Genomic DNA, 23,799 nt, shown 5'->3' with positions numbered 1-23,799 from the left:
GCCCCAGCCTGAGGAAGTTTCCCTGTCATGTCTGGCAAAGGCAGACCCAGAAGGTTCTAACTCTGAGTTCAGTTTTGCAAGGCTTTTGTATATATCTCAAAACATTGCCAAAATGAGCATTTCGGTAACAGGTATTAGGTTTCTAAAGCCATTCAGCCTCTGACCCAGTTCTACATTTGCGATTCTTGTCTATGAAACAATAAAAATGTGGAGCAAGGGGTGGAGTTATATAGCTGCCCAGGAGGCTACGGCAGGGGAGTTACTTAGCCAGAGCTGGAGGCCAACATGGGTCTGTTGTTCAAAAAATAATAGTAAAAAGAGGCCAGAGAGATGTCTACACAGCAGCTAAGCTTGCTGCTCTTGTAGAGGACTAGAGGTGGGTTCCCAGCACTGACAGTAAAGAGGCCTACAACACCCATGACTTCACCTTCAGGGGATCTGGCACCCTCTTGTGGCCTCCACAGGCACCCACATGAAGGTACGCGTGCATACTCATACACATAAATTTTAAAAGTTGAAAAAAAAACTGAAAATCATGAATAGCTATTAAAATGCTTATTTTAACAAATTTACAATATTCAGTTTAATATTAACAAATTTAAATATTCAGATAGCATTGAGGCAAATCTAGTAAGTGAAAATAATGTAATATACATACATGTTGTAGGATCTTGCTCTACCAGTAACAATTATATTCACAAAATATGTATAACATGGGCTAGAGAGATGGCTCAGTCAGGTTTTAAGAGCACTGTCTGCTCTTCCAAAGGTCCTGAGTTCAAGTCCCAGCAACCACATCATGGCTCACAACGATCTTTTTTTTTTTTTCCCCCTCGAGACAGGGCTTCTCTGTGTAGCCCTGGCTGTCCTGGAACTCACTTTGTAGACCAGGCTGGCCTCAAACTCAGAAGTCCCCCTGCCTCTGCGTCCTAAGTGCTGGGATTAAAGGTGTGCACCACCACTGCCCGGTTCTCACAACCATCTCTAAGGGGATCTGATGCCCTCTTCTGGTATGTCTGGAAACAGCTACAGTGTACTCATATAAATAAAAACAAATCTTTAAAAAAAATACATGTAACATAGATTTTACCATTTCAACTCTTGTGGTGTCTTGTATTTGCTTGCACGTGAGCCTTGTGCCTGCCAGGCAGGTGTTCTGCCACTGACTGCATCCCTGGTAGTTCCCTCCATTTTTAAGCATACAGTGGTTCAGGGAAGTGTTTCTGTAGTTACCTAGCTTCATGAAGAGTCCATCATCCACTAAGTCTCTGAGTTGATGAATCTTTTCAAGCCATTCTTTCTCACAGTGCCCGCAGTGGTCTAAATCTGTTGTAGTTTAAGAATCTGAGCTGTTCGTCTTAACATGTTTTACAGGGGAAAAAAAAATCTGTCACTTTGCCTTGTTTTCCCCAGTGTAGTGGCTTCACTAGTGAAGTAGCCACTTCAGATTCCCTGGCACCTGATGCTGAAAAGGTCAACTGGGTGAAGGCGGCACCCTGCTTACCCAAGGGAAGGTGTCTCGGCCCTGCCTCATCTGCTGGGAGGAAGGCCAAGGGTGCTCATTGCTACTCCTGTTGTTCAGCTGCTGGCCCGTCTGCCTATGCACATTGAATATCTGTGCAATCCAGGCAGGGGAGTTTATACTGAGGACACCATGAACAAGCCTGGGCTCTGGCCTCTTGGAGCCTCTGGTCTATGAAGTAATAGCCACGCTAGGAGAAGATAGTCTGGGAGTCAGGAGAGCATTGATGGGGTCACCTCTAAGGACCTGGGATTTAGGAAAGGCTTGGTGTGGATTGGAGAAAAATGTTTTGTACTTTTTATTCATTTGCCCTGCGTCCTGCCCTAGTGCTGTGCTTAGCTGCTGTTGGGGGAAGAAGGAGTGGGTAAGGGTGAGGCTGTGGTTAACCGCACGTTGCTAGGGGAACTGAAGTTAATTGTGAACAGGACTGTTTGTAAATAGAATGCAGTACAGGGAGGGAGAGCCTGGTTAGCAGACACACAGTGAGTGCAGAGGGACTTTCTTAAGAGTCTTCTGGGACAGTTAGCCAATTTCCTTAGATGCCTCCAAGGTATAAGACCTTATTAAAGCAAGTTGGTCACTTTAAAATGTCAGCTTCCAATAAACATGAAGCCCTTTAATTTTCTTCAAGTATTTTTTCAGTAACATTGAAAAATGAATGTTTCTGACATTCCTAGGTACTTGTTGGCTATGTGTTCACTTCATAGAGAAAATTTATTTCTGTTCTCAATATTTGAGGAATTTGATTTATAAGGAGATTGCTGGAGAAGAAATGGTCATACTATTGGGTAGCCACACACTAGCGAACCTGCTGAGTAATCCTATGTAATTAACCAGTTGATTCTCATCCAGGAGGTCCTAAGTAGGGATTACAGTGGCTCCATCATCGCCGCTTCATATGTGAGGAGAGGCTAGTTTCCTTTCTGTTGCTAAAACACTGACTTAACTAAACGAGACTAACTAAAACACTAAAACGAGAGGAAAATGTTTATTTAGGTTAGACTTCCAGGTCACAGCCCATCATTGAGGAAGTCAGGACAGGAGCCCATGTATGACTGTGAAGCAGAAACAGCTGCCTGCTGGCCTGCTGCTGGTGCATGTTTAGCCAGCTGTTGTGTGTATCACAGGACTATTTGGCTAGAGATAGTGTCAACCCACCATGGGCTAGGTCCCCTATTTAACAAACCAGAGACTGTCCCACTGACATGCCCACATACCAGTTCAATCTACACACTCTTCACTTGAGGTGTCTCCTCTCAGATGACTCTAGACCAGTGTTTCTCAACTTCCTAATGCTGCGACCCTTCGGCTAGCGGCCCTTTATGCTACAAGAAAGACTTACTGAGCGAGCCATGAGGTGCAGGTCAGTAAGCAAGCCTTCCTCAATGGTTTCTGCTTTCAGGTCCCTGCCAAGTTTGAGTCCTGTCCTGACTTCCCTCAGTAATGGACCATTAGCTGGAAGTAGAAGATGGTCAAGTCTTCCCTTTCCCATGTTACTTTAGGTCATGGTCATGATGGTATATCACAACAACAGAAACCGTAGCTAAGACAAATGGTGTTCATAAATAGGAGCAAGAGGGCAAAGCTGTGGGGAAAGGCGCTTCACACTGGTAGGAGAATTGTAAGTTGTTTCAGCCTTTATAGAAGGCATTAGGAAGGTCTTCAGAAAATTAAAGGTTTCTTCTAGGCATGGTAGCACATGCCTATAATCCTAGAACACAGGAGACAAAGGCAGGAGGATCACCAAAAGATTGTGGCTAAGTTAGGCTATATACCCTGTCTCAAAACAAATGAACAAAAAATTAAATTTCACATTATCCAGTTACTAAGGTTATATTTAAATAAAATGGAGTCTGTATACCAGAGATAGCCACCCCTTTGTTGTAGAATTCCTCACACCTTACATAAGGAAATGGGAACAGACGACCTAATGTATGATGAATAGATAAAGGACATGTTGTGTACACACATGTTGGAGCTTGTGGGGCATTGGGCTATGATAGCAGCCTGGTTTCTGGTTGAGGTAGGTTGGAAACCCCGGTGACCCTGCAGGGGATGCTCCTGGACACCAGGCTCCTGACACGAGGCCACAGCTCTCCATAATTCTGTAGCCATCAGTCATGTAAGGGCAATGCTCCAAGCCCCTCCACAGGTAGAGGATGTGACCACAGATCACAGAGCCTCAAGACAGATCTCCATTTTAATGAGGCACCTAAAGACCTGGAGGCTTAGCCAATAAACTCCTTTTCCCAGATACTCTTTCCTGCAAAATGTATTTAAGCTCGGGCCCACCCTGAGAAGTGGGGTACAGTTTTACTCATCCACTCTCTGCCAGGACAATAAATGCCTTAAAACCATGGACTGTCTCTTTTCATCAAGATCTGCTGTGGGGAGCAGTGGAGTAGGTCTTCACCTAAAGAGCTGGCTGTCTAGTCTCCCGCAGGAGGCCTCTCAGTGCTCCCAGCCATGGCCTTCACCAAGCCAAGCCACCCACGGGCCCCTGCTCTGTTCTCAGCTCATCGGAGGCATCCAGTGGTGCCTGGGGTGCCCAAGATCCCCGAGTCAGCTCCAGCGGTGCCCAGGAACCTCACACTGTGTTCCTCCATCCCCAGAACAGGGTCTCACAGCTTCCCATGGCCCAACACCCACCCAACGCAGGCAAGTCAAAACTTCCTGCATACCTCCTCCCAGGTGACCCAAGCCCTGGGGCAGATGCTGGACACTATAACCCAACAAATGTTTTATGTGTACACACATGATGAGCTATCATGCCATATAAATGGATGAAATGTGTCAACCACATTGGATGAGCTAGATGACATTATATTAAGTGAAATAAGCCAGACACAGGAAGAAATACCACATGATTGCACATGGAATTTTAAGAAGTTGACCTCATAGAAGATATAGATAAAGCAGTAGTCCCCAGTTGGTCAGTGGGCACTAAGTTGTGGTTATGAAGAGTGTTTTATTGCACATAGGGTAACTGTTATTAACAGAATGGTTTTGTATATCAAATACTATCACTGATGAATGTTTGATGAGATGAATATACTAATTACTCCTTTGGTTTGCCCCTTATATGATGTATACATAAATTAAAACATCACACTGTACCCCACAAATATGTGTCAAGAAAGGATGAGATCTAATTGAGCATCTCAGTTCTCATTTTCTTCTCATTTGTTATTGTCAGGGTAAGGAGCAAGTACTAGTTAAGAAAACACAATTAAGACTTCCAAATAATGTGATATTTCCATTCCTAGAATTGCACCAGTGAGTTGTCCTCTCTTGTTTATAATATTGATTTTATGATACATTACAATGGATGCTTAATGGTTTGGTTTTTTTATTTTGGGGAGCAATTTTTCTTTTCTAGGGCTTTCTCACCCACTCATTTAACAAATGCTTTGTCCAGGGACTATGTGGGTCCTGATGCCTTCACGTTCCCATTTTGTGGTAAGGATATTGTCCTTTGACTAACATCTGGCTATGTTTGTTCCCTTAGGAGGGGTGACAGCACTCTGCTGGGACCCGGTCCAGCGTGTGCTATTCTCAGGCAGTTCCGATCACTCCGTCATCATGTGGGACATCGGTGGGAGAAAAGGCACAGCCATCGAGCTCCAAGGACACAAGTAAGGCTGCTGCTAGCCCTCTCTGACACCTCTCAGCAGCCTCCCAGCTGAGGCAGAGCAAAGGCGTGGGGCAGGATGCTGGTAGGACCTCTGCACCAGAAGGTGCAGGACAGGGCCATAGTAACGGCCACCTCGACTCCATGTGCACAAAGGCAGGTATCTGTACCTGCTTCAAGCCAGTGGGAGTGCGTCTGAACTCTCATGAGGAAAATGGCTATGAATAAATAAAAAGCAAAATAATAATAATAATAATAATAATAATAATAATAATAGAGAATATAAGTGAGTGTTTGACAGTGAGGGGAGATACTGTAAAGTATAGATAGGAATCCTGTAAAATCTGTACTGTCCTGGTAGCTTGGGGAGGCCCGAGCTGATGCCAGGCATACTATATTGTAAACCTTGCCTAACGCTTGATTCCAACCTGCCCTACAGAGTTGGGCTAGACCAGTAGCCAGTTAGGCTTGTGTTGGCCAGCAAGCATACAGCCAGGCACAACTGTGAGAGTGAACACTGTCAAGTGTGTGACAGCTGCTTACTCTGGAGATGTGGTGTTTCTTTTCAGCTTAAGCTCAAGATTGCCTCTTCCCTAACAATTCCTGGTTTTCCTTCCCTGCCCCAGGATGACTAGTGCCCCAGAATTAATGCAAATCAGGGATGTAATTGACCTTAGGGACTGGGAGCAAACTGTCATGGGCTTCTCCCTATTGAGACAGTGTCACATGCCTTTTGTTCTGTTGCTTCTCACCACCTCTTGAGGTAGTTAACCACTAGTCTTGTCAGGATGTAATGGGGCTGAAAAAATGTATAACTGTGTTAACCATGCAAGTGGCATATTAGAAGCCCCAGTAGAATTCAGCACAGTGACAGGCTGTCCAGGCTTGTACCCAATGTAGCCAAAGTGTACAGCTAGGCTACACCCAATCAGTCTGTACACACAATGATGGAGTCATCTGACACATCATGCTGTTCTCAAAAACCTGTCTCCATCACTAAGACAGACTTTATAAAGATCTCGTCCAGCCTGAGAAAGTGATAGCGGATATGACATGGAGGTAAGGTGGTGTCTGTCCATTCCCTCACCAAGTTTTAACTGTGGGGTAGTTAAGTTGTCAAGCCTTAAATTAGGAAATGCCCAAGTAGATTATTAGACAGCCTAAGGGCTGACATGCACCACTGTGTTCCCTCTGCTGTGTGGAAGAGTAGCAGTCCTGGAGCCTCAGAATACATTGTCCCTGAATGCAGCCGCCAGCTGCGAATGCCGAAACACTTCCTTCTAAAGACCTTTCTGGCTTCATGAGATCATTGACATATGTATCAGGATGCCTGAACACCGTGGTTCTCAACCTGCGTTCAAAACTCCTTTGAGGGTTAAATAACTCTAGCCCAGGGATCATAAGACCATCAGAAAACACAGATATTTACATTATGATTCATAACAGTAAGAAATTACAGTTATGAAGTAACAACAAAAATAATAATATGGTTTGGGATCAGCACACCATGAGGAACTGTATCAAAGGGTCACAGCATCAGGAAGGCTGAGAGCCACTGCCTCAAATGTAATGCCGTGCAAGCATGGTTTCAAGTGTGTTCAGCTGGATAGAGGATGGGTTCTCTCCCCTGACCTTGAAGGTCAGAATGGAGGCACCACATACTTTTAAAAGCATGACTTTCTGAATGAATGTGAATTATTTTATATTAGTCATTAGTTAATAAGAGAAGTACTTAGATGTTACAAGTAATGCAAAGGAAAATCTGTACACAAGCAGTAGATAGAGCTAAAGTGATAGCTGAGGAACAGCTCAGTCAGGAAAGTGCTGGCCATGCACATCTGAGGGCTTGAGTCTGATCACTGGGACCCATGTAAAAAGCTGGGCATAGCAGTGTGTTCTCGTAATCACGGTGTTGGTGAAGCAGAGAGACATGGCTGGACATTGCTGCCCAGTCAGTGAGGGAGGCCTTAAATAAAACAACAAGAAGGTTTACACAGTAAACTTCTTAGCCATGGTACCCAAGGTTGACCTCTAACCTCTGTATGCATACCCCTTCCCACAGCTATGTACACACAGAATGCTGAAGTTAATTTGTACATGGATGCACAGCTGGCTTCTTCATGACATGGTCAGGCCTGGGGATGGTGGTATTACTGGGCAAGATTTTGGTACTGTCAGTTTTCTATGATACAGTGTTGTAAAATATCGGTCAGATATACTATAATACAGACCCTGTAGACTCAAATAATGCAGAAAAGTTTGCAAGCTCACAGCTGACAAAGCATGAAATAGAATTTATCATCTATCTCTGCCTCCTCAGCACTGGGAAGCATGCTTAGGTTTTTATGTGAGCACTGGGGACACAAACTCAGGTCCTCATGCTTGTGTGATAAGTAGTTTACTGATTGATCCATCTCCCCATTCCCTGTGAATCAGTTCTTGTAGAACTCATCGAATAACTATTATCATGAAAATGAAGGGAAGTCTTAAGTCTTGGAGTTGTGGATAGTGTGAGATTGGCTGTTTTTAAATATTTTCATTTAGATTATAAAAGTAGGATTTACTACGTTGTAGGTTAGATATGGCTTAAGGGAAGAGGAAAGACATCATTATATATCAAGAAAATAAAATATTAAAACACCAACAGGATTCTAGGCAATACGCCTACTTCTTGTTCCACAAGTAAGCTGTAAGCCACTTCCTGCCATATCCTGGTTTAGTCGTGCCTGTTCCTGGCACCATCTGCAACCGAAACAAAGTGAGTTCCACAGTTAGGGGAATCCTGATTAGTCTACTGACCAGTCTAAACACTCGGGAGCCTGTGACCAAGGGTCTCTTCTTCACAGTGACTGTGTTTTAATGTACAATATCTTGAAGCTCTGAAGCCATCCTTAGTAGAAATCTGGCTTGACCATCAGACAGACATGAGAGTAAAAGGTACTTATAGCCTTTCCTATAGAGATTTAAGGACTTAATGACTAATATGTTTCATGGTCTCATAAGATAGCCCAGACTGCCTCAGAACTTGGGATAGCCCATCCCAGCCACATACTCATTGTAGTTCCCCTGCCTCCAACCTCCCAGTGCTAGGATTACCAGTGCCTGGATTTTTTTTTCTTTTTGTGATGTTGGATTTTGAACCTAGAGACACACATAGGACAGTAGCATTCTGCACTGGCCCCAGCACAGACCTTGATTCTACAAATAAATTGTAATATGTAGTGCAGTTGGGTGTAGTGACATAGAATGAAGTCGAGTGTAGTATATGAATATATATACATTTTATGTATATGAATATGTTGCCTACCTGTTCATCTTCACACTATGTGTGTGCCTGCTGCCTGTGCAGACCAGAAGAGGGCACTGAATCCCCTGCAGGCATGGTGGTTGTCAACCACCGTGTGGGTACTGGGAATCAAACTCATTTCCTCTGGAAGAGCAGCCAGTACTCTTAACCATTGGTCCATTGCTCCAGCCCCTTAATTACTTATTTTAATTGTAATCATTACCAGGATAACTAACTGGTATTTCATGGAGAAAGTCTGGAGGAGGGAGGCTAGAGATGGCGGAGACCTGCCTTATGGTTGGCATTTCCGAATTAGTGAAGCGGAGGCACCAGAGGTTCCCCTGCAACATGGAGAGTCACTTAAGGGACATTAGAAGACGTTACACTGAAGTCAGCAATCCTTTCTTATTTCACTGAAGGTCACTGGCCAAAAGTGTTTTCTCCTGGGCCTGGGAAGGCAAAGGCAACATCTAAACTCATTTTAGGTCTGACCTGGGTCGCAGGGCCTGTAGCCATGCCTAGCTACCTGTTGGTATCTATCGTCTGGCTGTCGATGGATTTGGTGGTGGTGTCCGCTGTGGAGCCTGTTACTTGCTTCCCCCAAATGACTCCAACCCTGGGTTTCTTTCACAGTGACAAAGTCCAGGCCCTCTCCTATGCACAGCACACACGGCAGCTCATCTCGTGTGGTGGTGACGGTGGCATCGTCGTCTGGAACATGGATGTGGAAAGGCAGGAGGTAGGTGAGGCCTGCGGTCTGCCTCTGCTCCTCCTGGTTATTTCTGTAAGGAGTAAATCATGAAATAAGATACATTATGTCATGTGTTAGGAAAATCCCAAGGAAGAAGAGCCCTTAGGTTGGTTTTAATGGAAATGCATATTCTTGTGACTGTTTGTCATGTTCTAAACAGTCCCCAGATGTGAGACTTTTTCTTCTTAAGCACAGTTTTGAATTTTACCATAACACTTTTAAAATTAGTTTTGGTTTTAATCTCTAAGCATTTTAACAACTAATATGTTTACTGAATATTCCCTGAACAAATACTTTGAAGTGAGCCATTCTCTATTGACCTAGAATTATTCTGGGTAAACTTTCCCTTTGGCAGTGAGCATTCTTGTCCTGTATTCCTACAGGCTGTGAGAATAAAAGAGAAAAGCACACTTTATAAAGACAAAAGGATTTTTCCATCCCCACACCCAGCCTTGTCCCTAGAGAGTCATCGGAGTTAGCCACAGTGTAGTGCCCTCAAATGCCAGGAATTAAAGGCTTAGGAAGATTACAGCTTTATTGTGTGGGACTATAAATCCACAGGAGTTCTATTAGCAACTAATTAAAATGATCGTTACTGGTAGGAGGCAGAGAAATGTAGAATATTGGTTTTGAAAACTATACTTGGCACCATCCATATCTTGGCAGAGGATCATTACAGCCCATGCTAGTCAGCAGTCTCCCCTAGAACTCCTAGATTGTGTCCTTCCTGGCTTGCTTTGAGTTAGAGATAGTCAAGTTTAGCTGTTGTGGGCTTTTTTTTTTTTCTCTCAAATGGAGGAACAACCCAAAGGAATATAACAGTGTTGTTTCCAAAGATGAAAGCAGGCATTTGGGAGCCAGCTTTGAGCCATTTTGACATGCATATATATGAACATTCGACACTTGTCGATGGCTTAAGACCTTGTTAATTGGAAGTGCTGATGAGCAGTGGGAACAAGTCCATCCATCTTCCGCAGACACCATGCTTTAGAAGCATCTAGGAATTGCTTCCTAGGTATGGCAGAGGCTGTGGGGTGCTAACAATAATGAAGTTTGCTCTAACCTGAAGTGCTGCTGACAGACTTTCTAGAAAGTTCCAAGGACTATTAAATGGTATAAATAATGAAATCCCAGTCAACACTAGTAAGACAGAATGTCAGTGCTGGGTATTTTGGAAGTGATGTTATGACTGCTGTCAGGGACCGGTTCAGTGGGGCCTGCACATGCTATTGCTGGGAAGTTAGTGGGCTTTGCAGGCGGAGACACATCAGGAGTAAGAGCTGGTGAGTGGTGGGTTGGTGCTCATGAAAGCAGAGCGGTCAGGTAGGAGCTGTAGGGGAGCGTCCAGAGAGGGAAACCCTGCTGGTAAGTCAGAAAATGCTCATTAACAACTAAAGAACAGGTATGTGGCTCAGGATACCACTATATTTACAAAATCTGTAAATTAACAAGGACTTTCCATGCTGGCAAACATCCATCCTTCTATTTTTCTCTACGTTTACAAAAATTATGTTAACAGAAAATGGAATTTTATTAAATGTATTGTTTTTTTTTCCCTGAATGCCCTCATCACAGACATCCACTATAACACATTTGAGACCCAGATGTGTGTGTGTGTGTGTGTGTGTGTGTGTGTGAAGGTGCGTGTAGTATGTGTAGTACATATGTACAGCAAATGTGTGAGTGTGTGTGTGGTGTAGAGTATATAGTGTATGTGTGTGGTGTGTATATATGAGTGGGGAGGGTGTATATGTATTGGGGAGGGTGGTTTATATATATCTGTGATATGTGTGTATGTGTGTTTATATATATGTATGTGTATATGATATATGTGATATGTGTGTTTATGAGTGTATATAGTGTGTCTATATATGTATATGAGTGTGTGTGGTATATGTGTATGTTTGTATGAAAATGTATAGTCTATGTGTGAGATGTGTATCTATGTATATATATGAGTGATGTATGTGTGAGATATGTGAGTATGTGATTTATATGTAATATGTATATTATGAATATGTATGGTGTATGTGTATGAATGAGTGGTGTGTGTTAATTGTTGAGTATATGACTGTGCATACATAGATATGTATATGGGTTTGTATGCTATATGTTTATATGTATGTATATGGATGTTTACGTGTAGTTTATGTATGAGAGTTATGTGTGTGTGAATGTATATATGTGTGTATAGTGTATATGTGTGTATGTGAATTTATGCAAACACTGTTATACCACAAGTCCAGTTTTGTCTCAGAACCATTTTTGAGTTCTTCCTCAACGTTCTATAGCTCAGTAGCAGAGTGCTTGCTTAACATGTCTGAGGTCCTAGGTTCAATCCCCAATACAGTACTCACACATACCCATGTGCCAAGCATGTATGCATATGTACACATGTGACATGTATGCAGTGCACAAGCACATAAGATCTACTAAGGAATATCTTTAAGCAGAACATGCTATTAAAACCTGTCTGATTTATTTAGGCTACTTATGGTGAGATTGTGTTTATATGTAATGTGCAGTTAGACATCACAGTATGTAATTAGAAAATAGGGACTGAATTTCTCAGCATGGTGGTCAGGAGCCTTCAAAGCATGACCCTGGCCACTCCCTCCAGCCTCATCTCTCCAGCCACCTTCCAACTGTGCCAAAGTTGCCCTCAGACCCCCCTTGCCCCGCCCCTCTCCCTTCCTGCTTCAGCGGACTTTCCCTCTATAGAGGCCCCCAGTCTATGTCAGAACTCAGGTCTACCTTACCAACCCCCAGCCTATGTCAGAGCCTCAGGTCTACCTTACCAACCCCCAGCCTGTGTCAGAGCCTCAGGTCTACCTTACCAACCCCCAGCCTATGTCAGAGCCTCAGGTCTACCTTACCAACCCCCAGCCTGTGTCAGGGCCTCAGGTCTACCTTACCAACCCCCAGCCTGTGTCAAGAGCCTCAGGTCTACCTTACCAACCCCCAGCCTGTGTCAGAGCCTCAGGTCTACCTTACCAACCCCTAGCCTGTGTCAGAGCCTCAGGTCTACCTTACCAACCCCCAGCCTGTGTCAGGGCCTCAGGTCTACCTTACCAACCCCCAGCCAGTGTCAGAGCCTCTGGTCTACCTTACCAACCCCCAGCCTGTGTCAGAGCCTCAGGTCTACCTTACCAACCCCCAGTCTATGTCAGAGCCTCTGGTCTACCTTACCAACCCCCAGCCTGTGTCAGAGCCTCAGGTCTACCTTACCAACCCCCAGTCTATGTCAGAGCCTCTGGTCTACCTTACCAGAGCACTCTACATCCCTTAGGCTTTTAAACTCTTAGACACTTTGATTACTAATAATATTTTCATGACATCTTCCCAGGCAAATGATAATCTCTATGATTCTAGGTTCTGTTTATCCACCACTGCATCCCTTCCTCAGGGCCTGACAATTAACAGACCTTCTATAACTATTTTTGTGACTGCTTGTGGAATCAGCTGTTTCTGATGAGTATCCAGATCTGAAAGTGTATGCAGCACCCATGCTTCCTTTGTCCCTGCCACTTCTCACTGTGACCTGCTTTGTGCTTTATTTGTCAAGACCCCTGAGTGGTTGGACAGCGATTCCTGCCAAAAGTGTGACCAGCCTTTCTTCTGGAACTTCAAGCAAATGTGGGACAGTAAGAAAATTGGACTAAGACAGGTAGAGGACACGTGCTCTATTAAAGTTGTTATTTTGAAGGGATTTAACCGTGTAATTGTGGAAGTAGTGGGAGCTGTCATAGAGTAAGTGATCCCATACCTGTGACACCTCCGTGTCTCCTGCAGCCCCTCCCTAGAAGATGGGGTTTCCTAGTGGTTTGTTCTAAGTAGTTTTAAAACACTATCAGCATCTACTGGGGGACACCTTAACATTAGAGGTGTCACATTAGCTCCTGTTAGTTCCCAACCATGAAATTACATGAGCATGTTTGCTTCTTAATTAGTCCCTTTCCCTCCTTCTGACTTGGTCTCAATTGTTAAAGATCTATTTTATAACAGCATTTTTAAACTCTGATTCTATGGTTTGATTTGGTCTTCCCTGTGGAAATCAAATGTTAGGTTTCCTAGGTTGAACACTGCTAAAGTTACAGACAAATATGGCTACTGGGTGCCTCCACTATAGCTCACACCATGGTGTTGAAGAGGATGGAGAACGGGAACAGAAGAGGAGAGGCACGTTTCCCACAAGTGCCCACTCTGACTGAGTCCAAAGTCAAAGAGAGTAGTAATCTGGTGTGCCCTTGGTGTCTTCCAGGACACTGTTGTATTGTGTTATGTTGTGCATTGTGTGTTTATGTGCGTTGTGTAGGTGTCTATCATGTATATGTATGTATTAAGTGAGTTACTGAGGATAACTGAGTTCTAATCCTTTTAGCACAGTCTATCATGTTAAATATTCTTCATCAAATATAAACTAAGACCTTCTACTTAAGACACAATTAAGACCCAGTTTGGCTCCAAACACTTGGTCGCCTGGCATCATCTGGGACTGTAAGACTGTGCTATTATGGCCGGCTCTGGGGCACTCTGACCTGGTATCTTCCCTAAGAGCAGTTAGTTTACGAGTGTGCCGGGACTGCAGCCAGAGCCACGGCAGCCTGTTTCCCTTCTCTCCCAGCACCACTGCCGGAAGTGTGGGAAGGCCGTGTGCGGCAAGTGTAGCTCCAAGCGCTCTTGCATCCCACTCATGGGCTTTGAGTTTGAAGTGCGGGTCTGCGACAGCTGCCACGAAGCCATCACAGAGGAAGAGTAAGTCCCACGCCCTGCACCCTCCGGGTATGGACAGAGCCCAGCCTGAGAATTCCTCTCCAGAGAGATTCCACCTGCCTGGCATGCTGGGGTACAGTATAGACTGAAATGTGCAGTAAAAACCCTATGCCACAAGACATTCCTGTGGTTCTGAGAGGCAGGTGGAGAGGGGATGTGCTCAAAGAACTCCATGCTGGGCTCTTACTAACCTCAGGGAGTGTCTAAGCAGATGCTTGAGGGCAAAGCTGTTTGTTCTCACTGAGAATCTCCAGGGGACCCAGGCCAGGATCTGTCAAGGGCTCCAGCAGTTGTTAGTTTCCAGGAAGAACAAAATCTGTTTTCCCAAGATGGAAATAGTCCCAGATGTTCTTCTCTCTGCTGGTGTGTTCTGCTTGGTGTCCTGAGGTCTTAGCTCTGTGATCTCTGAGATCTTGGAACAAGCAACTCTGTGAGAATTGAAAACTACCCCAGACACTAATAAAATGCACAGAAACAATTTGCCACCAGTGGGTGCTGGTGGATAACCAATCTCCAGTCTTCCCAGCACTTTGTAGTACAGTCAGATCACGTCACCCTGTCAAATACACATCAAGATGTCCTTGGAGAAGTGATTGTTCTTGTGCATTGATGATTTGCCTCTCGAGCACATGATGAGATTAATGAGAGTTCTGATCATTGGAGAAAACTGCAGGGGGCCTTAGAATCTTCATCTTATCAAGACAAATCTGGGTCTAAGAAATTTCAAATTAAGCTGAAATCATTTACAGTGATCATTTTACTACTGAAAGTCTTTCCTGTAGATTCTACTATAGCGAAGAGATGGCCGTCTTCTGAGAGCTCACAGCAGTATAGAGACCCTGAACCCTGATGAGGGGGCCTACTTGGTCTGCCCAGCTCCACCTCTGGTCTTCTGCCTCTTCTCTGGCAAGCACGCTAGAGACCTTGCCTCTAGAGTATCAATGCAGCCAACGAGCCTTACTAAACTTGTCAGCAAAGCCATAGGCCAAAGAACACAAGACAGGCAATGCTCTATGTGTGTTAAGATATGTATGTGCCTTGATGTATGCATATACACATATATACATGTATTTATTGCTTATGAAAGCTTTAGAATACTATTTTAAAAATTTCTATTTGCAGTTACACCAGTGGGAAAGAGAAGAAAGCATAGATGGCCTTCAGTTAGACAGACAGTGATGTCATTTTAACAACCACACCTTTAAAAAAGAAACAGGCCAAACCAGAGTATATCCCTTTCTCCTAAGCACGGACTTGGCAAAGGTATTGTGGTCTTTAAAAGACTTCTCCAAAGCACAGGTAGAGATGTTCGTGGATACCATCTCCTGAAGGAACTTGGAGGCTTCGTCTTTTCTATTCCAGAGGCCTGGAAGAGTCATTTTACCTCAGAGCCAGTGAGATGGTTCAGTGAGCAGAGGCTCTTATGCCTAGGCTGACAACACGAGTTCAGTCTCTGGATCCCACAAGTTAATAGGCGAGAACTGACTCAGAGAGTTGTCCACTGATCTCCACTCGTGCATTTATACCACACTAACATGCACAGGCAAGCACGCATGCAAAATCAGTAACCACATCATGTAACAGATCATCAAGGAGTGAAAGCAAGAGCATTTCTAACAGTGAAGCAGTCGTGAGCTGACAGACTCTCAGTTACCCTGGGTCCCTGTCACCCATGTGTCCACCCCTTACTCTCGTCTTGCTCCTTGCAGACGTGCACCCACAGCCACCTTCCATGACAGTAAGCATAACATTGTGCATGTGCATTTCGATGCAACCAGGGGATGGCTACTGACTTCTGGAACTGACAAAGTGATTAAGGTAAGATGCCATCTTGTTATGTTTTCTGTTGTAGGCCTTGAATACAGACAGCAGGATCAGGAGTATCAGGCTGTGTTCAGGTTATCCATGGATGTGAGCATTGGGAACCTGCTGCACCCACCGTCCAATGCACAGGATAATTTCCTGATGATATGATCTTTAAAAGACAATAGTAGGGCCTGGCTGTGATGGTGCACACCTTCAATCCCAGTACTCCAGAGGCAGGTTAATCTCTGTGAGTTTAAGGCCAGCCTGATCTTTAGAGTGAGTTCCAGGACAGCCAGAGCTACACAGAGAAACAGTCTCAAAATGATGATGATGATGATGATGATGATAGGAAGCTATAGAGATAGTTCAGTTACTAAAGTGTTTACAAGAACCAGAGCTCATCCCTAGAACCCACATTATTTTTTTTTTAAGTGTGGGTATGGTGGCAAATGTTTTTAGTCACAGAGCTGGGGGGAATCAAGTGGATCCCAGAGGACTCAGGCAGCCTAGCTTAACCAATGAGGTCTCAGTGAGAGATGCTGTCTCAAAAAGAAAAAGGTTGGCTACTGAGGAGTGATGCTTGAGGTTGTCCTGTAACTCTTACACACATAGCCACACACTAGAGAGTGAGTCCCATACACAGAAGTCACAGGAGTGGCATGTGAGGACAGTGATCAGGACCCACAGGGAGGTGTTCCGCTCTGGAAGCCTTGTGAGGCAGGTGGTCTACACTGGGTGGAAGGCAGGCTGGGATCACTGGCCTAGTGAGGCATGAACTTAATTATGCCAACAGTGCTTATCGAAGCCTGCAAAGTCTGTGGCAGGCCACAGCAGAGGCCCAGGACAGAGAGGCAGACTCTGTCACCCTATCCTATTTTGGAGGCAGCAGTAGGACAGAGTTGTTAGAAGTGACTTCAAGCAAGATTCAACCAAACTTGGAGCCTGGCACTTCTTTTTGATGTCTTAGAGAATTGTTTGGAAGGTCACCCGGGCATGTGGCTGCTCCTCTGCTCCTCTCTCCCTCTGCGGATCTAATATGCCTTTATTCTCCTTAGCTGGAGCAATGTGTCAGCCTCCCTTGTGTAGAAGTCAGGCTAGTGCTATGTGCATTTGCTTGATAACTGGGAACAAAACCAAATCACCACTTTGAATCGAGCCCTTTCTGAGCATTGTTCATCCTTAGTACAGTTTGATCTTAATTCATTCTTGGCTTCTCGCTTTTCTTTGCAGTTGTGGGACATGACCCCAGTGGTGTCATGACAACTCTCCCAGGGACTAGGAGATAGTTTTCACTGAAGAAGCACTTGAGTCCAGCATCATTACAGGAGGAGTAAAGCATCCTTTAAGCAGAAGAGAGATGAAGGCTCACAGCGAATTTATCTGTTCCCTCCACTGTTACCGTGAACTAACTAGTGAAAGTGCATTCCCTCCCAGGACTCTTTAGTTGTCCATACCACAGAAAAGATATTTTTTTACCAAATGGTTTATACAGCCTGGCTGTGCTGCATTATTTTGAGTATACTGGAAAATCTGTGTGGATGTTTAAGCTTCTGTATTCCAGCTGTGTGTTGTGCTCAGTGCTTTCTGTGTCAGAAAAAAAGAGAGAGCCACCTGTTGAAGGTATTACGTCCTTGTAAAGCAGTCTCCTTGTTTCACCTCAGCGTGTACAGACAGTCCTTCTCTTCTTTTGAGTCTTCCTCCACCGGCCTCACATGCCTCTCACCACAGTGGATGATCACAGTTTTTTCCAGTGTTTCTCTTTCATGGACTGGGATAAGAGTTGGAAAACCACGTGTGTCCAACCACTGGCCTCTGGAGTCACCTGGAGGGAGCAGGTGCGCTGTCGGAAGTCCCTGCAGCTCCGCTCTGGCATTCTCTGCCATCTGCATTAGAAAATGCTGTAGAAGCCTCTGCCAACCATGAGCCGGGAACAGGTCCTGGGACCAGCCTCACCCTGCAGTGCCTGCATCTCTCAGAATTCAATGAGAGCCTTTTGAGCCTTTTGCGGTTTTGGACTATGGAGATTTGGGTTTTTTTATTTTATTTATTTTTATTTTTATTAATTTTTTTTGGTAACTTTACTTCCTTCATAACATGAAAGACAAACAGAAATGTCTGCTCCAGAAGGGTCTTGGAGGTGTATCTTTCTACATGGCATTGTCTCTGTATGTGAATATGTATTACTTTAAAATTAGAAGCCTGCTCTCTTCATCATAATTTAGTTTCTCTTAAAAAAAACAGGTATTTAAGCATCTTAATGTTAATGTACTCTGCTATGAAACCAGTGTGTGATCTAAACAGAGGTACAAAGAAAGAGACAGAACCCTCCAAAGGCAATCAGTCCAGCATGAAAAGGTACAGTAAGGACTCACTTTGGGCTGTCAAGATAGGATTAAAAGTAGTGGCAAGCCTGTGCTGGGAACTGGCCGGTCTCTCCAAGCCCTTCACCCATAGTCACCTGTCAGGAATGTCACGACATTGCCAGGTCAGAGGCCTTCTGGGTAGACAGGCAGATTGCTCGCCCTGCCCTCTCCATGTCATCCGCTGCAGTGTCTCGCTCACTTCTGATCTAACAGGTATTGCCTGGCACAGAGTACTTGAATGAAGCAGTCCTCCTGTTCCTTTTGTTCTGTTCCTAGAGAAGCAGTTCCTTCCGTGTCATCGTAGCTTCTCTGTGCACAGGAAGTAATAGTCACCGTACTTGGATACCAATCACACTTAGCACTGGAGACCCAGAGTGCTTCCTAGGACAAGCCGCTTCTGCTACCCGGCACTGGGAAGCAGGGCTGATGTGCACCTCACAAGGCCACAGCCCTGACGCCAGCTGCGATGTGAGAGCAGAACTCTGCCCAGGAAGTCATCACCACTGTGACTTAACGGCCTGGCCTGTAAAATGCCACCTAGCTTCAGTCAGGCCACTCTAACTGCTGTGAGTCTTTTCTGCATGGTCGCTCCATCACAGCTTTGAAAAGGGAATTAGAGCTAAAATAGTCAAAGATCAATGGTGTGGTTGATTGCTAGAATCTATAGCCACTTGGCAAGTTGCAGAGTACTTTTGTGTTGCAAATCAGTAATAGAAGTAAGTCTGTCTGAACTAAAGCATGACAGCCCAAGGGAAGGAAATACAGTATTAGGGAAGCGGTGGCTCAGGCTCCGAGCAAGCCTGTGTGGATTCCCAGTCCTGTTTAGATGAATTCAGACCTTCAGTAGAACACTTTACATTGTTGTGTGGCCCTGCACACACCATTCTGGTCAGATCCCAGCTACGGCCCATCCTCAGGAGTGCCCTTGATTGAAAGTTGACAGTGATGAAAATCACGGGTGTATACCACAGATCGACCAAGGTTTCCGTGGCTCTGCCCTTTCCTCTCTCCTTGCCCATGTGGCTATTGATGGAAAAGAATGTATAGAAAACCAGATATGCATGTGATACTGTGAATTCTTCTACTTGCCTGATGTCTCCATTAACCCATAGGGAAACGCATGCTGGTGCTGACAGGCTGTCCAGGCATGGCCCTTGTCCATCAGGCATGAGGGCTGACACAGTGCTTGGCTCGTTTCTCCTCTGCATAAAAAAAAAAAATGACAAATCTGTCATCCTCTTGGGTTTACACTTGACCTTTCTTGCTGTACTGTGGAAACGGCAGCTCTAGTACTGGTAGTGAGGACAGCCATATTGGGAAGTAGAGAGGCTGCACATGCAGTTTTTCCAAAGGAAAGTATTTAGTGAGCCACCTGGATGTCTTCACCTTAGCAAAAATGAATGGTTTTAGAATAAATACTTGGAATTTTGTATCATTTTATAAAAGGTCAGTCAACATAATGTGTTTCTTGTTTAGTTGTTTGAATTATTCATGAAATTACAAAAATTATAAAGTTGGGAGGGATGTCCCAGGTTGGTGACACCAGGCAGTTAGACGGAGATGAAGTGTAACCAAGAGAATCTCAAAGAACATCAAGAATACTGGCATTTGATGTTGCAGTGAGGGCGGAAGGGCAGGAAGGCTCTGGATGCAGGCTTGATGCTGCTCTGAGCAGATTTGATGTAACTTTTGGTGCCTGCCTGTGTTTGTGAGTGGGCACATGTTACGTCAGAAGGCGGGTGCTACAATTGATCTGTATGTCGACGCCCCTTCCCACATTAGTCCCCACTGATCACCCCAGAGTCCCCTGCCCTGCTGGCTGAGGGCTGCTCCTCTCCATCTGGGCTTACGGCACCCGTCATCGTGATGAGAGGTGTTGTCTTCTCAGCATCTCAGAGTTATATTTTAAAAGCATACTATATTTTGTTTAACATCCTTAAAAAGCTTGAATTTGAGCTTTAAAGCAAAAGAATAGCTCTACACCACATGTCACAGTGACCGGAATATGCATTAATGAAGAGCCTTTGGCTTGGCCTTCTCATAGTCTTTAAATACATATATATTTGTATATAAGTGAGCTTGTTCGCTAAGATTTATATTTTAAAGCAAATGAAAAACATTTTTCCAAAGTGCTCTTATTTTTCTTTCCCTTAAAATAAGGTTGGGTTGAGGTGGCTCCTTACCACCATGATGATTTTTTATTTTGTCAGGCCCTAAGGTCCTGCCGAGGAAGCCTGTGTACTCCTGTAATCTGTGGTTCAGCTTGACATCCAAGAACTTCACACCAGTCCTTAGGGGTTAGGTCTGTGTTTTCGCCTTTTAACATTGTGTTCCCACCAAAACCCTCAAGGCTTGTGGGCAGCAGTGTCTGTGGCCTGCACAGGCCTCCCTTGTACTTCCCAGGCCTGTAGACAAAGATTTTGAAAAGGTGTCAGATCTCTCAGTGAGGCGTGGATTTGACCACAGTTCCTACAGTCCCCTCTAGACCTGTGATTCCAGTTCTATGACTGGTGTTTCTTACAGGACCACTAGTCACAGAGCTGACCTCACTTAGGCAGATGAGAACCCAGTGTACTGCCCGATCAGATGAGTTACTCTCTGGTCTTTTCCATTTAGGGCTTTGTCTTAGTTAAGGTTTTACTGCTGTGGAGACACAGTGACCAAGACAATTCTTTTAAGGACATTTAATTGGAGCTGACTTACAGGTTCAGAGGTTCAGTCTATTATCATCAAGGTGGGAACATGGCAGCATACAGGCAGGCATGGTGGAGAAGGAGCTGAGAGTTCTACATCTTCATCTGAAGGCTGCTAGCAGAATACTAGCTTCCAGGCAACTAGGATGAGGGTCTTATAGCCCACACCCACAGTGGCACACCTACTCTAACAGGGCCACACCTTCTAATAGTGCCACTCCCTGAGCAGAGCATATACAAACCATCACAGGCAGTATGGTTTTAGAAAAAGATGGTGAGGGATTGGGGATTTAGCTCAGTGGTAGAATGCTTGCCTAGCAAGCACAAGGCCCTGGGTTCGGTCCTCAGCTCTGTGGGAAAAAAAAAAAACAAAGAAGATGAAGAGAAAAGGGTGGTGAAATAGTACCATCTAATTTAAAAGATTCCTCAAAGTATTCACCTTTGGGGTCTGAGACTATCTGACTAGGGAGACAATGTTTAGGAAATTTTAGATTGGCTCAAAGGGTAGATTTCACATCTCACTTAAATATTTAGAGTTTTTTTCCCCCTCTTGGTTCTTTGGGATGCATGAAAGGATGATTTTTATTTTTGAGGGAAAGCAGTTTGAATGCTTTGCTCTGTGTAGTTCTTATCATTTAGATGGATAGATACGCAGCCTTCGTTCATAGCATATGTCAATGCGAAGTATGGACCAAAACCACTTACATGCAATCCCCATTATTCTCTGTGTGTGTGTGTGTGTGTGTGTGTGTGTGCGCGCGCTCGCGCGCGCGTGCATGCTCTGTCTCATGCTATTTGTTTTGCATTTTAAATGGCTTTTTCAAGGTATTGTCATTTGGAGAGGAGAAAAATCTTACATAACAAGTGTGAAAACTGTTACTAACTGAACAGCAGGGTAGGTGTTAGCCCTACAGTGGTGCCTACCCATTGCTACAACGAAACCAGGTACTTTGCACAGCTGCCGCCTGGGGCTCACATCTGGATGGGGCTGCCACAGGCTTGTTACTTGATAGGTATCCTTTTCCCAAAAAAATCAGGAATTAGGGGCCTAGGCAAGGACTCAGCTAAGTATATTGAAGCCTAAAGCTAGAAGCTGGAATGGGTCTCCACGGTGACCCATGTGGTTCTAGCCACACCCTTCTGCAGCTCCTGTGCTCCATGGCACCGGACTCCACCAACCAGGCCCACCTCTGACCCTGACTTCTAAATGTGATGAGGCGGTCCTGAGTGAGGATGTTCTGTGACATTAAGATGAATGACTGTATCCTGTGCAACCGCTGCGTAGCACTGTGAATGTTTCTCCTGCTTTCCCACTGCACCGCCCTCCAGCCTCTTGTGTATGTGCAGCCATTTCCGGTGGACTGCTCTCAGAGCAGTGGCCTCTGTGGCTTAGAATAAATGTCCGAACACTTGCCTACCATCTCGGTCGCGTCGTTGTCAAGAGTCACTATATAAAAGTAGCAACTCTTACTGTTTCTACTCTTGTGGGTTCTGACCCATCAAGGAGGGATGGGGGAAGTTTCCAGACTATTCACCACCTTGCTACGGAGACCTGGAGAAGAGTCGCCATCTTAGGTAAGCCACTGTTGACCAGCCTGAGGTCAGCACGTGGGCTACAGCCATGGGTTTCTCTTTAATGTAGGGTGCATTCTCTGTGCATGGGAGAGTTTCCAAGTGAACATCCAAGAACTTGAGGGAAAAAAGAGTCAGGAATTGACCATTGAGGTACACAGAGTCAGGAACCTTGTTGAAAACTCTGGAGGTCCATTCTGTGAAAGTAAGTACAAACAACTAAGGCCCCCTGTGATGAGCTAGGGAAGGATACTGCCTGGTCTTCCAAGGCCCCTGTTGCTGTCCTGTTGCACAGTGCCACCCATGCCCAGTCCATTCCAACTTGGAAGTTACCAAGAGATGCTGAAATGGAGGAGGGGGTTGGGTTTTGGGTGTGTATTTTAAGTGTTTCACACACAGGTGCTTCTTGAAGCTTTACAACCAGGTCTCATTTACCTGCCCCTGTAAGTGAGTTATCTCCACAGACATGTGCAGCCAAACAGTGTGCAGCCTTCTGCCTGAGCACAGCAGTTGCCCAGTGGTTAGCCTGTGCTGGGGGGGGGGGCTCAAACTGACAGTGTTAGTGAGTCTTACACACATGAAAAACCCTGGTACCTCTGTGCTTTGTCAGCACCCTTTATAAAGGAACCTGCTTTCAGGCCTCTAGTCCACGCCTCTGGCATTTCCCCATTGCTATTGGTCCTGCACTGGGGGTGTGTGGGGGGGGGGTGTCTGGCCTATTTCAGTCCCATTTCTAAATTTCAGAGAACTCTGTTTCATAGACCAGAACAAGGTAGGTCTATGGATTGTGGACCAGCAGGTAGCTGCCAAGGCTGGATGGCAGAGTACTTCCATTATCCTACTGAGTACACAAAAGAGTAATGGCATACCAGAGAAAGGAGCCCACCGAACCCAGTGCACTAGCAAGTTTAGCGGTATTATATGCCAGAGCATGAGAACTTCCAGCAATACCACAGATTCCTCCTCCACCCCAGTAACTGTTAATTTATGTGTCCTGGAGACTGGAAGACGCTCAGAACCCCTTCCTCCATGAGGGGATGTTAATGGAGCCAACCTTGTGAAGGTCTCATGTAGGTAATCACACAGGCTCTGATTTCCGCCCAGTGGACAGAGCTCCATACCTTGTTTCCCTAATGACCAAGAATGCCCTTGTGCGCATGACAGGAAGCTGTCAGTATCTTAGTCTGGCAAGCCCCTGCACTGGTATTATGGAACCATTTTCTCCCAGTCGACACCCTTCTTGGAAGGAGGAGAAAGTCACGCAAGTCCCCAGGCAAGGAAGCTCCCCACATTACAAGAGTCACAAGGCCTGGCCCCAAGGTTACAAAGGCAGCAGCAATTACTGGCAAGAGAAGATTCCTGGCAGCTGAGCTGCCTACAGGCAGGCAGGGGGCCCCAGGGG

The 23,799-nt window shown here is 45.1% G+C and overlaps 1 protein-coding gene and 1 long non-coding RNA gene across 4 annotated transcripts in view; one reads left to right on the top strand and one right to left on the bottom strand.

The window, feature by feature from the left end:
- The window catches only part of Wdfy2 (WD repeat and FYVE domain containing 2), a 126,508-nt gene extending 104,263 nt beyond the window's left edge, over window positions 1-22,245 (top strand). Inside the window, exons 7-12 of the mRNA XM_052191237.1 lie at window positions 5,031-5,157; window positions 9,073-9,178; window positions 12,756-12,857; window positions 13,815-13,945; window positions 15,673-15,781; window positions 17,000-22,245. Of these exons, the coding sequence (XP_052047197.1) occupies window positions 5,031-5,157; window positions 9,073-9,178; window positions 12,756-12,857; window positions 13,815-13,945; window positions 15,673-15,781; window positions 17,000-17,029 (605 nt within the window). The 3' untranslated portion in view covers window positions 17,030-22,245. The remainder of the gene's footprint in view (window positions 1-5,030; window positions 5,158-9,072; window positions 9,179-12,755; window positions 12,858-13,814; window positions 13,946-15,672; window positions 15,782-16,999) is intronic.
- LOC127691435 (uncharacterized) lies at window positions 11,936-12,440 on the bottom strand. 3 transcript variants are annotated; one of them, XR_007979264.1, is made up of 4 exons: window positions 12,375-12,440; window positions 12,297-12,335; window positions 12,141-12,257; window positions 11,936-12,022 (listed from the first exon to the last, which is right to left on the bottom strand). It is a non-coding gene; the product is annotated as an uncharacterized LOC127691435 (long non-coding RNA). The 3 variants fall into 3 exon arrangements; XR_007979266.1 differs by lacking the exon at window positions 12,297-12,335 and having other exon boundaries at window positions 12,375-12,424; XR_007979265.1 differs by lacking the exon at window positions 12,375-12,440 and having other exon boundaries at window positions 12,297-12,346.
- Window positions 22,246-23,799: the final 1,554 nt, after the last annotated feature.

Source organism: Apodemus sylvaticus, chromosome 8 (genome assembly GCF_947179515.1).
Source record: "Apodemus sylvaticus chromosome 8, mApoSyl1.1, whole genome shotgun sequence".
NCBI classification, from domain to species: Eukaryota; Metazoa; Chordata; class Mammalia; order Rodentia; family Muridae; genus Apodemus; species Apodemus sylvaticus.
Note: the sequence above shows the minus strand (reverse complement) of the source record. Positions and strands in the feature narration are given on the sequence as shown.